Genomic DNA, 17,416 nt, shown 5'->3' with positions numbered 1-17,416 from the left:
GGCACCTATACTATGGACACGATATATATGTGTGTCAGTATACAACATTCTGCCCTACAATCCTACTGACAAATCGCTGCATTCGCTTACAAAGTTTTTTCCAAGGCACACAATCTCCATTCTCTTTATAGAGTCCATTTTTGCTATTATTTTTTGATTGAAAAATGGCTTTAACCTAATTGAATCTGGTTGTTTATATCAATTAGAACATGATGCTTTCAGCATAGAGCCAATGTTTTAAAAAAGACCAATTGATTGAATCTCCATCTGACTTTATTTATTCCCTTGGACATGCACCTTTATCATCAGTGAAATGTACATCAGTAAACAAAGACTTATTTTTTCCGCTGTTTGCACTTCCTCTCATGCCTGAAAACATTTTTCTTGCCACCCCAAACCATATTTTACTGTTTAGAGATTGTAAACTCCTACAAAATGATAAATCTCTAGGTTTGGTAGCCTGACAGATCTCACCTCCAACCATGTCTTGGATACCACACTCAAATGATTGTGAATTAATTGCTTTCATTCGTCCTCAGTAGTCACCTTCTATTCTACTGTTTTAAATACAATATATGTTCTTTATTTACAAACATTTCTCTGCATCCCTCTTTTTATGTGAGGAATATTGTAGGGGCTAGTTTCATCCATGCATGTGTACAGTAGGAGTAGGCAGCTTTCTTGAGTTTTCAGTACTCATCGTATTTCTATTCTTCTGAATACACCATATGACATTAGCCATCTCTTGCACAAATCACCTTTTAAGTCACAATATGATTGTTTTAATATTTACCTACCAAAAATGATGTATTCATGGTATCGACCACCAATATATTGTCAAGTTAGGTATATGTAGGGAAATATGGATGTACTATTCTTAACTCCACATTTATTTAACTTGACAATACAATGTCTTTGGGATCATGGATACAGTATTTTTGCAGGTTGATTTTAAAACTTCAATATTGTGGTGTAAGACCACATGGACGAGAGGTACAGACATTTTGAACAATGGCGGCGAACTTCCCCTCCCTTGAGATGTCTCATTCAACCTCATCTTTCCCCACCATACTTTGCTATTACATGTCAAACAATCCAAGGTAGTGGTGATCCAAGTCAGTTTTTCAACATTCCCACTTCCTGTACAGTAAACAGGTCTTCATAATATTTTCATACATTTCAAATTCAACAATGATAAAGCAGCAGTATGAATACAGGGGTTAAAAATGCAAAACAACGAAAACACCGATGTAAAGAGAGTTTTTTAAATGTCTGAGCAGCTTAACTTCCTCTTATATTCACAATTTCCACTCAAACGGCCAGTTCAGTTTTCACACTACCCACTGAATCCATTTCCACCTATCTAAGTGACAAATGCATTCTAAAGTTGCAAAACTGTCATCTCTTCCATAAATCACAAATGTAATTAAATCTATAGCTAATGGTATATCACTTCCGGCCTCTACTAAAATCTCTTTTCTCATAAATAAACCTGCGAAGTCTCCAATTTTTACAACACACATCAAAACAAAGCTTCTTTGAATCCCTATCAATATGGCCTTCTCTGTAACTCACTAATATGATAAAATCCATAGCCCCACACAAAATAGGCTGTCATTGGACAGCACTTCCTGAAAGCTCCTAAAATGTGCTTTCTCATAAACTGGACTAAAAGCACTCCATTCCACAACACCTAGCATTCTAGCTGTGCGAACAAAATGATTTATTATCCTTCCAGCTCAATATTGAGCTTTGCGTTGCCTGAGTCAATTTCGTCTCTCAGCTATAAACCTCTTGATGTTCACTTCAACACCGCTCAATATCTGCTTCTCACAATTTGTTGGCATCCGCTATTTAAGCAATGTTTCACTTAACAAAAAAAACTGTTTTGCTACAGTAAACCCACTCTATCTGTTTCACATAATCCGCTCGCTGTCTGGTTTCAGGAGGATTGGAGAAAGCAGAAATATTTAAATAGCAGAGTGTCACTGGGACATAACATACCTTCCATGACATATACCAGGGACCCCACATCTCCTTCCTTGATGATGCAGCTGTCTTTCCCATATTCCACCGGGTACATGCAATCCACAATCTCCTGTATCTGCGACAGCTCAAGGTTCTTCATAAAGTCATTGTCGAGGATCGCTTCCTTTATTAAATCCTTGGACCTGTGGCAAGAAAAAGAATATTTATCCAGCACGTCGCGTGGCGGCCTGTGTTGCCAGCGCGTGACGCGCGCAGCATGCTCGCTTCTGCGCGCGGAAACACTAATGCAAGGTGTCAGGTGCTCTAACACTGCTCTAAACAACCTGGAAACCGAGTGCCCCGGAAGAAATTAACAGTGATGAACCATCACGCGTGATAACTCAGCTCGCGAACTATGATCTCCAGTTTATAGTCTGACAAATGCGGAGAGGAGGAATACAATTGTGTGCTCGCTTGGGTAGACGCAACTGTGCGCTTTTGGAAGCGGTTCAAGAAATTGCAACATTTTCCTAATTAAAAAAAAATGGGCTACGAGTTGAAATACTTGACCGTTCAATTGTGATGTTTTCAATTTCAGGTTGATAATGTTATTCATATAAATTATCAATGAAGCTATCAAGCACAGCGCAGAGCCCCAATCGTATGTACACAGTCAGGGCCGGACTGGGAACCACAACCAGCCCTGGCAAAGTGCTTGCCGCCCCCCCCCCCTCCTCCCCCCTCCCTACTGGGGGGGTTGGAGGTGCCCCCGAGCTCTTTGCCGGGGCCGGTTTTCGGCCGATTTTGGTGCAGGGCAGATTTTGCAGCTATGCTGCAAAAACGGCCCTATAACAAAAACGGCCCCCAGGGGCCCAAAACCGGCCCCCTCCCATGCGGCGCACCGGGGGATTACCCGGTGCCCGCTATGGCCAGTCCGACCCTGTACACAGGGCCTCATTTACGAGGACCCTAGCAGCACTTTTGCACCGCCGCAGCGTCACTTTTTTGATGCTCAGGTACTGCAATGTGGCATATTTACAAGACCTCGCAAAAGCCACTTTACGTGGTTGTTCATGGCGTTGTACATATGTGTCACTTACTTGCAGAACTGTGTGTGAAAGGGGCCTTCCATGGGTGTTGCTGTGGGTGTTCCCACCCAACCCCCATGGAATCTGAAGCATTACCAGATTTATGAGGAATCGTTAAACGTGGGAATGTGTCAGATTCTATCACCACCCCAGGGGTGGTGTTAGGGAGGCGCAACGAGGAAAAATATCGATATTTCTCCTATTTGTCTATGTGTGCTCCATTCTGCAGCACACATAGGAAGAGGAAAACATGTCTCATGATTGTTTTTGTGCAGGAAGATGTACCTTCCTGCACAAAAACAATCACCCCTACAGAGCAGACGCCCTTGCATCATGCTGCAAGGGTGCCTGTGTTGGCGCATGGCAGACCATTGTGCACCAGCGCAGGGGAAAAGGACATAAAAGCGCCGTATCTCATAGATACGGCACATTCCTGCCCTTTTCTTTTAACACACAGCAGTGCAGCAAGATTCCTTGCGGCACTGCCCTGTGCCAAAACCTCGTAAATAAGGTCCACAGAAAGTAGAGGAATTTGACATTAAGGGAGCAGATTGGCTCCATCACTCACCAAAAAACAACTCATGCCAGATCATGATCTGAGTGAGATAACATGTTATTTCAGTAATCGTGTCTATTCATCGATATTTTTTGCAGCTGTTGTGTTTTTAATGCTTAAGGAATTGTTTGCACCAGCTTCGTTCCCAAAGACGGGCATGTGGTCTCTGTGTCTAGCATGCAAAAGCTGCCAGAGAAGGCACTGAGGATGCCAGATAGACTAAGCTATCCCATGTTTGTTCAGCTTCTGCTTGGAAGCAAATATTCAACAAACAGAGCAAACTGGCTCTAAGCCTTTTCTGTTTAGCACTAGCCTGGTTGCGTTACCAAGAAGAATGATGTCTAAAACATGCAATATCACTGATTCTAAAATACAATCTAGAAAAAGACTTGTTTTACTATAAGAAAATATGATGTACTGTAGGTAGACACTGCCAGAATGCAGCATGTATCTTACTCTTCATGCCCAGGCAGGATCAAGCCTGAGTTGCATATGATTTGCCCCTGTCACATGCCTCATTTGCATATGGTTACTCCCTGTATGTATCGTCACAGTGAACAAAACTTGAGGATTGGAATATATCGCAAGAAATAACTCCTCCCACTCCACGCCTGACATCACCCCTCTCGCTCACTTCCCCTACCTCTCTACCCCTAAAGAGAAGTGTCAACTTCACGATGGAGCGCCGAGGACAACATACATACACCATTACGTACCCTCCTAACCTCTCAAAAAAAAGCAGTCAAACGCTTTAACATACTCTGCTAAGAACACACCCTATGACACCAATCTTAGACCCCTACTTCTCTATAATCAAGGGCTATATAACTAATGACATCATTTTTTACACAAAAAGAGGAGCCCAATGGAGGAAAGCTTTTTGCGCCCTGTTCTCGGTTTCCTCGTCCAGGAAAACAGCACATGGTCTCATGCTCTCTATCATCCCTTCACCATTCTACAGAGCCGCAGCGACAATCACCATTTATCATAATGGGATTATCCTCATGCAATGATCATACCGCAATCTAATCTTACTCGATAAGATCTTTACTCTCATCAAGGATATAGTCCTCAGACCCTATCCTTCCTCTCCAGGCACCCCTTATTCCATTATGCCCCCAATTCCTCTCCTGAATCCCCGTCAAGGCATTCACCTCCGATGAGCCAATCATTTTATACTCCCACCCCTGCACCAGCAGACACCCTGGGAAATGAGAACCACCCCTGTACCCCTACATCACCCTACCTACACCTATAACCCAATCAAGTAACATCTCTTACAATCTGCCCCCTAATATCAGGAATACTACCTAACTCCGCCGCACACCCACCCGGTACATACCTCTCCGCCTTTGGCTACCTCACCCCTCCTCTACAAATAGCTATACAGGTAGATCTCACTACGCAGACTTAGATCACTGTTATCCTCCAAGCCCCATCCCTAGCTCATCCACCCCTCCTACCACCAGACCAAACAATAAGCACATCACCCACACCAGACCCTAGACTAGATTAAATCTTCCTTTCACTACAACAAGTTAAAGTTGACCTCCAAATGCTACAGGACCTGATTTTGCATCAACGTAAGATCAGACGACATTCTGAAGATGAAAATAGGAACCTACACAGTAACAGCTACTCATAGCTGTACCAGTTGCAATTATAATCCCCAACTCATCCGCCCCAAGATGAAGAACAGTTCCTTACCCCAAAGCCACACCCCGACCGGTCTGAAGGAAGTATCCTCGATCGTCCAAGGAAATCCACTCCCTTTTCCTCTCTTATGATCTATCTCCCTCATCCCAGCCAGAGCACAGAGTACTCAAACAATCTGAATAAACACTCCTCAATCCAAACCATCCATTCCAATACACACAGAGCCCCTAATCACAAAGCTGAAGGTATAACCTTAGAGAATCTTACGCAAATCCCGCTGGCACAAGAACCTCCAACCACCACCAAGCCACGTCTCAAATGTATATTACTAAACTGTAGATCGGCTTCAAAATACGCAGCTGACATAGCTGATCTTATACTCACTCACAAACCTGACCACCTAATTTTGACCGAAACATGGTTAAATGAATCGTCCAAGCCTATCCTCGACATACTGGTTCCCCCCTACCATTGACATCACCAGATTAGACAGACCCGATAGACCAGGAGGCGGTATTGCCTGCATGCACCGGAACAGTCTCTCAGTGAACCGCTCACTTTCATCGGTTTTATCTTCATGTGAATACCTCTGTTTAGATATCACAAGTAATACCAAACCAATCTGTTCACTGCACATATTCTACCACCCCCAGGTGACAACCTCACCTTCACCGAACAATTCATGGATATCGTGACTACAAGTACTGGACAACAAAATACCCAAATATTCCTCGGAGATCTCAATCTCCATTGGAATGACCTTAACGACCTTGTGGTAAATAGCCTCAAAACTTTCCTCTCGGACCATGACCTTATCCAAATCTGCAACAGCCCTACACATGACAAAGTCTCAATCCCTGATCTGGTCATTCAACTTGACACGATCCTCCCCTGGGATTGGGCTGATCATCATTCCATCGCTTTCTCCATCAAGGAATAAGTAAAATTACGCTCAGCATAACCTACGAGACCTAAAAATGGAAGAGGAACCTAAAAAACACCAACAGAGACCTACCTACATCCGCCACTGTCAACCTCCTGCTCCCCGGGACGACATATCTGGTGTTCAAGTTTTGACAAACCACTACTTTAACTCCATGACCACGATCTTAGACACAACCGCTACGTTACAACTGAAGAGGCTCTCCACAAAAAACTCAAAACCCTGGTATGACGGTAGACTCTATGAGGACAGACGAGCCCTAAGACTAGTTGAAGGGCGATGGAGATCATCACCATCCCCTGACCACCTCAAACTACTAGGAGACCCCAGAAACTCCTATTATAGAAAGATCAGACATACAAAAGCAAACTTTTTCAAAAATCAGGTAGACCAAGCCAAGAATCGACCGAAAAAACTATTTGAGATAGTCAAATCTCAATCTATTAGCTTATCACACACCCCCAAGCTGGACAAAGCGCACCACCCAGCTGAGAAGAATTTGCCTCCTTCTTCACGAAGAAGACGTAATATCTGAAGACAGACCTACTTAATGCCTTAGTAGCGCAGGCCCAGAAGGACACTTCATTTCCCACTCTAGCAACCCCAATCACTTTCACATCGAAGTTTGCTCTCAAAAACAACGCTGCATGGTCCTCTTTCACAACTTACAGTGAAGAAGTAATACTAAGAGCGCTCCTTGAACCCCTTCAACCACTTCTCAGACCGTCTTCCCACAAATTACCTAAAAGACTTCATACCACTGCTTGTGCCACTTGGACAAAGATTATCAATGCCTCTCTACTCCAAGGAATCATTCCTGAAATTCTTAAATCGGGGCAGGTGTCCCCATCCAAAAAAAAACTACGGTGGACCCCATGGACTTAAATAATTACCGCCCAATTTCCAACATCCTAACTCTGGCTAAACTCTTAGAAAAATGTGCACTCATCCAGTTGGACAACCACATCACCCACTTCAACCTGCTCAATCAATACCAATCTGGCTTCCGTGCAGGACATAGTACTGAATCGGCTATGACCCACATAGTAGATGACGCACAAAAAATCTAGACCAGAACAAAGCCTGCCTGCTAATCCTGCTTGATTTATGACACCTTTAACACGATAATCTCCTAGACCTCCTGAAATATAGAATGGGCTTTTAAGGGTCAGTCCTAAATTGGTTCACCTCTTTCCTCCGCAATAGATCCCAAAGTTTCAAGGTCAATCAATCCCTGTCCATGGCTGTCCCAGTCGCATTAGGAGTCCTGCAGGGCTCTTTCACCTCACTTACACTGTTCAACATATTCATGAAGCTGCTCACTGATATCCTCAGCTCAGCAAATATCCTTTATCACATGTACGCAGATGATACACAACTATATTTTAAAATAACATCTCTGGAGGACATCTAATCTCTCAATCTAACACTAGAAAAAGCTCAGTCTTGGCTGATCGGAAACCACCTCAAGCTAAACACCCTCAAAACTGAATACATACTAATCGCTCCACCTAACCAATCATCCATCATACAAGAATGGCTCAAACAACTAACAGTGCTCAACTGCCAACCTCTTATCATTGACTCAGCAAAATTGTTGGGAGTAGCTCTGGACAGAAATCTAAACATGCAGAAACACATAAGTGCCGCAGCAAAAGGAGCAAACTTTCAGATGAACACCTTGAGAAAATTAAAACCCTTCCTTCCCGCAAAGGACTTCCAACAGGCAGTCCAAGCACTAGTAATCCCAAGACTTGAATATGGTAGTGCAACCCTCTGTGGAGTTCCCAGATCTACAATGGCCCCTCTAAGAACATCAATGAACTCAGCGACCAGGCTCATCACAGGTTCCAAAAGAAACTGCCACATTTCCCCTGACCTTAAGGCTCTCAAGTGGCTACTTTTCGAAGCAAGAATTCAACATAAAATCGCCTGCATGACTCACAAAGCCCTACATCACAACAATCCGAGGTATCTGGCCCAAAAACTGGTGCTCTCATGCGGCAACAGATCCTCCAGGAGCACCAGCAATCTTCTTCTGAAACCTCAAAGATTTGCCAAAAAGAAAACATATAATTGTGCCTTCTCTGGGATTGCCCCAAGGATTTGGAATGCACTACCCTCAGAAACCAGATTGAATCCCCCTACTGCCTCTTTAAAAAAAAGAAGTAACATTTCTTCTCATGACTAAATTCACATGACCATTGTATCTATCTATCATAATGGCTACCTGTATCGTAGGACATTACTTTGACATACAGTGTTCTTTTGTTCAACTTGTAAAGCGCCCTGATACCCGCAAGGGTCATGTTTGCGCTATATAAAACCTTCAAAATAAAAATAAATAAATTACCCCTGGTTGAGGTTTAATTAAAAAATTCCAACCATGACTTTCTTTTCTTAGTGAAACATCCTAAGTGTTATAAGTATATCCAAATATTGTCCTTGTGATTGCTGAAACATAAAACTCAAGTTGAACCTCACTGACAAACAAGGCAAAAACAATTCTAAGATTGCTTGTGCTGCCTTTCTGAGGGTTTGTGGTCCAGCATTTCGGCCTACACAGTTTGTATTGGAGCAGGGTGTTGGATGAGTTGTATATAGTTGTTCCGGTCTATAGTAACTAAAAAGATGTGCTGATCCACAGCCTGCTGGTATGGTATTTTATTAAGTGTGAAGAACAACAGGAGGGAGCTGCCAGCCAGCTTCCCAATGACCAAAAAACATATCTCTCCCTATTGAGTCGAACCTATGTGTGCACAACAATATAACAAATATTTTTCTCAAGTACGACTATACAAATTCCACATAGAATATTAAAATACAATTAATCTGCCTTCTTCATACCCACATCTGTAGGTTCACCCCATGGCATAATCTTTATGCCAATCCAGCTTCTGTCTGACCCTTGTGGAACAATGAGTAAGACAACTGTCACTAAGTTCTTCATCCCTATCCTCTTTGGCTCTTTCCATTCCGCACACCATGTTCTCTATCTTCATCTTCAATAATGCTACCTCCTGGTTCACCCTCTACCCAACAGTCTGCAGTTTTCACCACTTTTTTACAATTCCACACATTTCCATCACTCAATAATACGGTATAAGGATACACCTTTTTAACAGAGAATTTAGCCAACCCTTTGTCCTTCTTATGTCCTATCCTTACATGCATCCATTCTCCCATCCCAAAACCTTTCCCTTGTCCTTCATCCTTCTCTTCCATTTTCTTCTTTCCTCTCCTTTGGACATCAACCCCCTTACCCATATGATAAACCCACACTAATTTCTCCACCACCGATTTCCATTGATAATCTTGGCTCAATGCCAGTTGCAACCCCTCCTTTAAAGTACTATTCCACCTCTCCACGAACCCATTGCTCTGACTAAAATAGGCTGAAGACCTGATGTGCTTAACTCCATACATTACAAAGAAATCCTTATTATCCTGTGAAACGAAATGCAAACCATTGCCTGTCACCATCTGTTCAGGTATCCCTTAAGTATGGCATAATTCTTCCAAGAATGTCATCATATCCTGAGACGTCATGTGATCCGTAAATTACACCTTTGGCCACCATTAATAATAATCAATTTCCACCAGAGCAAATTTGGGACATGAACCCCATGCTCGGTATGGCCCAGGGATGTCCAAACCCAACTTCTTCCAAGGTACATCCACTTTGTCCACTTCCACTGGTGGGTAATCCACTGTCTTTTGTGATTTGTCATTCCATGCACATGATAAACAATCTCTTATTGCCCTTTCCACATCTTTGTCTAATTCTGGCTACCTGTACTCCAAACTCACCCCACGCTTGGTTACACTCATGCCAGCATGACCCTTGAGTGCCAATCTCACTATGTGATACCTCAATACCACCGATGTGACCAGCAGTTCGCTCCTGAAGACTACTTCACCAATGACAAATCATTCCATGTCAACATTCCTGAGTGACACTGCTTTATCAGAAGCTTTACCCTTGGCCGGCCATCCCTTCACCATATACTCCTTTACTTCTAGCAATTTGAGATCCTCACTGACCATCTGTAACCATTCCTCATGATGTATCCGACCCTCAATGAGTATCTCCACATTCCCCACAAGCTAATGCTCCTCTTCTTCCATCCCTCCATCCTCACTTTCCACCAGTAACCTTAACAAGCAGTCAGCAGCAACATGTTTCCTTCCTCGCCACATATTCCATTCTGAAAGTGTATTCCATCAATCCCAAAACCCTCTTGGTAATCCTAAGTGACACCTGCCTTGTACCTATCCTAGAGAACACATCCACCAAAGGTAAATGATTTGTGCCTATCACAAAATCCATACCCCACACAAACTTCCGAAAGTGATTCACTCCCCACCAACAACCCAAATCTTCTGACTCAATTGTAGAATATGACAACACAGCACCTCTAAAAGGCCTTGAGGCATAAGCTATGGTTACCTCCTTTCCATCTCTGTGTTACATCACGACAGCACCCAAACCTACACCTCTAGCATCAGTGAAAACTATACATCCATCTCTTGTGTCGAATGGCTTCAACAATGGGCCTAATGCAATGCACTTTTTGATCAAGTCAAATTCCTTCAGACATTCCCCACTCCATTCAAATTTGACACTTCTTGCCATGAGTTTTCTCATATATACTGTTTTGTCAGCAAACCTCAGAATAAAACATGAACAGTACTCTGCCAATCCTGAAAATGACCTCAACTGGTCTTTGTTCAGTGGAGCCGGTGTTTCCTCAATGGCCCTGACCAACTTCAATTAGAGTGCCTCCTCCTGCTCATTCAACCAATGACCTAAGTATTCCACACCTTTCACCACAAGGTTGCACTTCTCATACCAGATGATCAATCCACACCCCTGCAAAGTTGTCAGCACTCTCCTCAACACCCCATCATGCTCTTCCATGTCCTTCCCTAATACCAGAATATCATCTTTAAAATAAGTCACTCTATCTTCTTTCTTAAACAACTGGTGCATGGCCCTTTGAAATACAGCTGCTGTGGATGCCAATCCAAAAGGCAAAATATGCTTGAACCGGTATACCTTCTGTAGTGACAAAAGAAGTGAGTGGCCTAGACTCTGGATGTTGCGTGATCTGGCGATATGCTGAAGACAGATCCAGTGTAGAGAAAAACTTAGCACCTGTGACTGTCATCAAAATATAACAATAACGGATGCCGATCTATCCAAATACATTTAAGTCACACAGATCCACACACATCCACAAGTGCCCATTAACCAACATCGCTAAAACTACTGGTGCCAACCACTCTGAGGCTTCAATTTCCTCAATGATAACCTCTTGGCATAACCTCTGCAATTCATTCCACAAAGGTTCCCTCTACACCAATAGTAATCCACAAGGCTTGTGTGCTATGGGGCACGCACCCACCTTAAAGATAATTTTGAGTGCAAACCCCTTTAGAAAGCCTAGTTTCTTCCAGAAGACCCCCGGAAATTCACTCTGCCACTTGATCTCCCCATCAGTTATAGCCACCAAAAAGTGAAAAGGATGATTGGGGTCCAATCTGATTTCAAATTCTCTCTGCTGGGGCCAACGAAACCAATGTGACCCATACTTGTCCACATACACTTTGGAGAATGTCTTTTCACCTTGAAACTCCAGTGTGCCCATCCAATAACCCACCAAGTCAAAGGGCTTGTTCCCACATGCCAATAGCTTGATGTCTAGAGCATACAATGCTTACACAGGAAATTTCCCTCCCTACTCTTCTCTAACTGATGTGTAGTGTGTCCCAGAATCTGCCATCATGCGCACTTCCACTCCGATCATGGTGATACCACTAAACAAATGATTTCTCGCCTCCAAATCTCCAATCTCACTCACTTCCAGTAGAATTTGTTCCTGAAAATCCTGTACTTCTTTCTCGTCATGCAACATATTAATACTTTTATTGTCTGCAGATGAATTGGCCTGAAAACCCTTTCCTTTACAAACTCTTGCAAAATGTCCCTTCATTTTACACCTTCTACACACTTGACCCACAGCTGTACATGTAGGATCAATTGCTACATGCCCCCTCCACCCGTACTTATAACAAATCATCATTTCCCCCCACCCCAAGTGTTTTTCCTGGGGGAATATGTCATTTCTTTCTTCTGTCTGGATGTATTATTCACTACACCTAGAACACCATCCAATTTCTTCTACATCATCTGTTGCCATCTCCTTCATCCCTTCTCCCGTGCTTTCACCCCTTTTCGCTATTTCAATAGCTTTCTGTAAAGTCAAGACCTCTGTGTTTACAACCTTTCTTGTACCCTCTTGTCTCTCAACTTTTGTACTAACTTGTCAGTCAACATTTCATCCACACATCCCTTGTTTGTTGCATGCAAATGCCAACATCCTAAGCGTTGCCACAAATTTGTCTACCGATACTCCTGGCAACTGCGTTTAGAAAAAAAAGGATAATGCTCCATCACTTCATTTGTCTTCTTTCCAAAAATGTTATCTAATTTCTGCATTGCCACCTCAAAGTCATCTCCTTCTGAATCCTCATCACCTTCATCAGGTAACAATGGCACATGTTTTAAAATACTTCTTCCTTCCGCTCACAATCAATATTTGAGCATGACTAATTTATGTGAAGCATTAAAGTCCTCACCACCCACATCTTCCACATATGGTTGGAAACGTTCCTTCCAATCAACCCAAATGACACTTTGCTCTCCTGGCAAGTTACAAAATGATGATGGTGCCATTAACCCTTCCATTGTACTACCAATTGCACCATATAAGACACACTACTGAGAATTATACTCCCTAAAATGCTGATAACTTTTGGCAAAGTGACAACAACTTAAACAGGAGATGTGTGAATCACCGCAAATGAGCACACTGAATTGCTGAAGTTGTTTTTTATTTTTTTTATTTTTTTTTCTCCTTTTTTAAAAATTACCAACTCCAAAATGTATCCCTTTAACTGCATGCACATACTGTGCCTCTCACTGAAATCCTGTAACTAGTGTCATCGAGACAGGTGTAGATCAGTGGACAGGAAAAGCTTAAAGTAAAGTCAAAGTGGACTCCCAGCTTCATTTGTGCATGTCACTGTAATATGGAAACAAACACCGTGTTTCAGAAAACTTTCTAAGAAAAAATGACAGTTCATGCAAAACGGGGCTGCAGCGGACACAGAAATCAATGGGAACTTTCCCAAAGCCTCAAATTGGTTACCAGATGTGCATGTCTTTTCTGAAGCGTGTTGAGCTTGTTTTACAACACACCAACAACTTCATTATGGCCACCTAGGAGCGTAGGTCTAAGCACTAACAGTTAGCTTCCAACCCATGCACAGACCTCGAATATCAATCTGCACCCTATCGCACCTTACCAGTGGCTTTCTGTCAAACTAGGTGTAATTTCATTCAGCAGTTCCGGCTGTAGTCGTGTTCGAAAAATGAAAAATCCCCATAAACATAACATGGGGAAAACATGTTTTGGGACCTCATTTTTTTATGGGCTCCCACTTGATGGATCACCCCAAAATTACAACACACCTGCTGAACCAAGAAGGGGAAGTTTTGAAAACATTTCTTGGATATTCGTCAAGCTGCACCAAAGTTATTGGCAAAACAAAAAACGCTTTGCCTATGGTACCCTTGGTCCTAACTATAACTACCTACTGGCGACAGTAGGTAATATATGAATATATATAAGCACCCATACCCACACTAAACCCTAAAAGTAAGTTTGCCACCCAAAAACCCAAACCCACCTTAAACCTAAAAAATACCCTGCCACCCAATATATACCCTGCCACCCAATATATATGTGTGTGTCGATCTGTGTTACACAAGAATACTCACACTCCAGGGACTCGTTTCCAAAGATTTTTCCTCAAAGGCGACGTTTTTCAAGCTTTCAAGCTTATGCTCTTCGTCATGGATAACATTATTGTAGAGCACAATATCGAAGAGTTTAAGATTGAAGCATGTCGTCATTGATTAAAAACCTTTGGAAACAAGTCTCTGGAGTGCGAGTATTCCTGTGTAACATGGATCAGCACGAGGATTTTGTGATATATATATATATATTTATATTTATTTATTTCAATGAACCTCTCCTGGGTTGTCCGGTAAGGAAGGAGCCCCACCAGTATATATATATATATATATATATATATATATATATATATATATATATATATATATATATATATATATATATATATATATAAAGGCTTCGCCGAAACGCGTTGTTTGTGTGCACAACACATTTGTGTACCATCCTCTGGTGTGCCACTTGGTCTTTGGTGGATTTCCTTAATTGTCCTGTGGTTTTCAATATATATATGTGTATGTGTGTGGGGGGTTTAAAGGCATTTTTGTTGTAAAAGTTTGCGTGGTAAAGACATGGTAAAGGCATGCGTGGAAAAGTCGCATGCGTGGTTACGGCTTTGGGGTAAAGTCATATTGTGGTTAAGTCTTTGTTGTAAAGGTTGTTTCCAGGAGTAAATCCCTCTCACATCTATTGCTATTGGCTGTTTGGGTGTATCCTTCCACTTTTAATGGATGTTGCATTTCAGGAGGGACTGTTTCGCATTTTTCTTTATTAGCTCCTCGTGTACAATGCATGCACATTTGTGCACGCCTGTCTGTAGATGTATCAGCACAGTAAACCCAGAGTTAATGGCATTGCCAATGCTGGTTGGTTGTAGTCGGTGTAGTAGTTGATGATTGTTTTAGATACTGGCATCCTGTAGGTTGAACAGAAACGTTCATTCTTTGCAGGGGGGCTGCATGAAGCCTTTCATGGTTAGGTTAAAGAGTTTGATAAATCAATATTGTAGGATAAGTTGATGTCACATACCCTTCGGAGTCTCTAATTGTTGGATGTCTCCTGACTGACATTGGTAATAAGGCAGGGATCGGTTGCAGGTAGCGGCTGTCAGAGTCAATGTGGGGATTCTGGGGGAAGAGGGCCTTTTGTTATGTTGCAAGTCATCCCAAATTTTGGTGATGAGTCTTACAACAGCTGTACATTTGTTGTTATTCTTGCTATGGTCAGACATTGTCATTATCACTCCTGACTGTGACTTCTTAAAGCGGGTGAAGTATTGTTTTACAAGACTAAAGAGAATGGGATGAGTGTATGAATTCATTATTAGTTTAATCACACGGTCAGCAAAGACCAAGAGACTCAGGACAAACATGAATTTAGATTACTTTTAGCCATCCCTGGCAACACCAAAGAGATAGAATTGGAAAATGAAGTAATCACTACCAGTGGCGGCTCCTCGAGGGAGTGCTGCGGGGCGGTGAGTCGAGGGAGGGGAAGGGAGGGGTTAGTAAACTCCGGAATGCGGGCGAACAGAGTTGAGTCAATAAATAAATAAATAAAACAAATTACATTGCGCGGGCTGCAACACCAAATCGGCAATGCAGCGCGCAATGTAATTTGTTTTATTTATTTATTTACTGAACTCTGTTTGCCCGTATTCCGGACTTTACTAACGCCCCACCGCCCCGCAGCACTCCCTCGAGGTGCCACCACTGATCACTACTTATAAGTTATCATTTTTGTGAGTGGAACATGCTTCAGAACTCAAAATTATTTAAATCCTGGCATCTGCTAGGAACTGCCAAGCTTATGTAATATGGGGAACTCACCGTTCAGTTTTGCCCTGAAAGCAAGGGGTAATTATTTTAAAAACAGACAAGGGGCATGCTGCCAGATTAAAATGCACATTGATCTTAACCGACCTTGGAGACGTTTCAACTAGTGACGTATTCTTTCATTTGGCGCCCAGCTACACAGTACTGGACTCAGTCTGAAAGATCCCGCAGAGGCAAAATGAGTCGAGTTCCAAAAGTTAAAACAAAAAAATGAACACACCTTAATAATAGGAACTAAAGTCCCTTTGCACCTGTTAGGTATCTAGTCTAGCACTACGCTCGCACTGTAAAGCAGCTTCAGGCAGCGTTGTGCAAAGATGGCTCCTGCGAGTGTAAGCAGAAATCCTGGGGGCATATTTGCAAGGGGACTGCGCCACAGGAAGTCACTTTTTACGAGGTTCCGGTGACGCAAGGCCCTGCACCAAAGTGGCATTAAGCCACTTTGAAAGGCTTAATGCCGCTTTGTAAATATGGCACCCTTTCACGCAGATATCTGCGTGAAAGGGGCGTGCAATGGATTTGCTGTGGGCATTTCACCGCAACACCCATGGCTTTTTTACCCTGCCCCAGATTTACAAGGATCTGTAAATCTGAGGCAGCACCAAAAACTAACGCCATGCAAAAGTAGGCATTAGATTGGCGCAATGAGGAGAAATACTTTTATTTCTCCTTGTTTTCGCTTTATCTATATGTGCTGCATTCTGTTGCACACATAGAAGGAGCAAATCGCCATTAATTATTGTTAATGTGCAGGAAGGTACACATCATTGTTGTAAATATGGCGCATCTCTGTTTTTTAAATGATACGGCGCTGCAAAATTTGCTGCTGCACTGCGTCATTTCCTTGTAGACTTGCCACCTGGTGACTTCTGCTCTCCCATCTCTTGGGCACAGTTAACTGGTATCCTACCTCATCTCGATGGTGATAAAGGAGCTGTAACTGTTGTGCCCCATTATCATTCTAACTGCTTACAGTATCACCACAAGGGTTCAACTGGAGCACCAGGCCTCGCTAATGGAAGCTTAAGTCCTGCTTGTTGAGCCACTCTGACGTGTATGTGATAAACCTACAGTGACCTATGGCTCAGGAATAGAAGTGCTGACAAGAGGTACTGCCTGTTGTTTGCTCCAAATCAGCAGATATCTCCACATATGCACATTCCTGAACCATGGTGGCTCCCACGTTGCTGTCCTTCTCCGTTCCTCTGAGCTGTGAGCTCACTACAGAGTGAAAAGTGGTGTGCATGAAAGATTTCACCCTTAGTATAGGGGGATAGTGATTAGTGACCCCTTCCTAAGGTAAGGGCAGCACTTCAAACAGTCCAGACTGGTGCACATGAATGCTGCTCCAAGCCTGTATGCATCAGTCCAGCGCAGGGCTCGGCTGGCACACAGATGAGACTGTGCCACCTGAAATTTGCAACAGCACGCCCAGCAGGCTTCTGCACCGGACAAACCAATCAATTGGAACAGGTACAGTTTATGTAGCCTCCTGTGTATGCTGCAAGCAGAATCTCAAGAGGAACAACATAGTAATCCAGGAGACAGAG

At 42.8% G+C, this 17,416-nt stretch overlaps 1 protein-coding gene across 2 annotated transcripts in view; it reads right to left on the bottom strand.

Moving 5' to 3' along the window:
- Positions 1-17,416, bottom strand: part of PRKG1 (protein kinase cGMP-dependent 1) — a 2,371,600-nt gene that overhangs the window by 1,824,919 nt on the left and 529,265 nt on the right. For both annotated transcript variants that reach the window (XM_078642916.1, XM_078642915.1), the window contains exon 2: positions 2,005-2,171. In XM_078642916.1, the coding sequence (XP_078499042.1) occupies positions 2,005-2,171 (167 nt within the window). The remainder of the gene's footprint in view (positions 1-2,004; positions 2,172-17,416) is intronic.

This window comes from Lissotriton helveticus, chromosome 5_1, assembly GCF_964261635.1.
Source record: "Lissotriton helveticus chromosome 5_1, aLisHel1.1, whole genome shotgun sequence".
NCBI classification, from domain to species: domain Eukaryota; kingdom Metazoa; phylum Chordata; class Amphibia; order Caudata; family Salamandridae; genus Lissotriton; species Lissotriton helveticus.
Note: the sequence above shows the minus strand (reverse complement) of the source record. Positions and strands in the feature narration are given on the sequence as shown.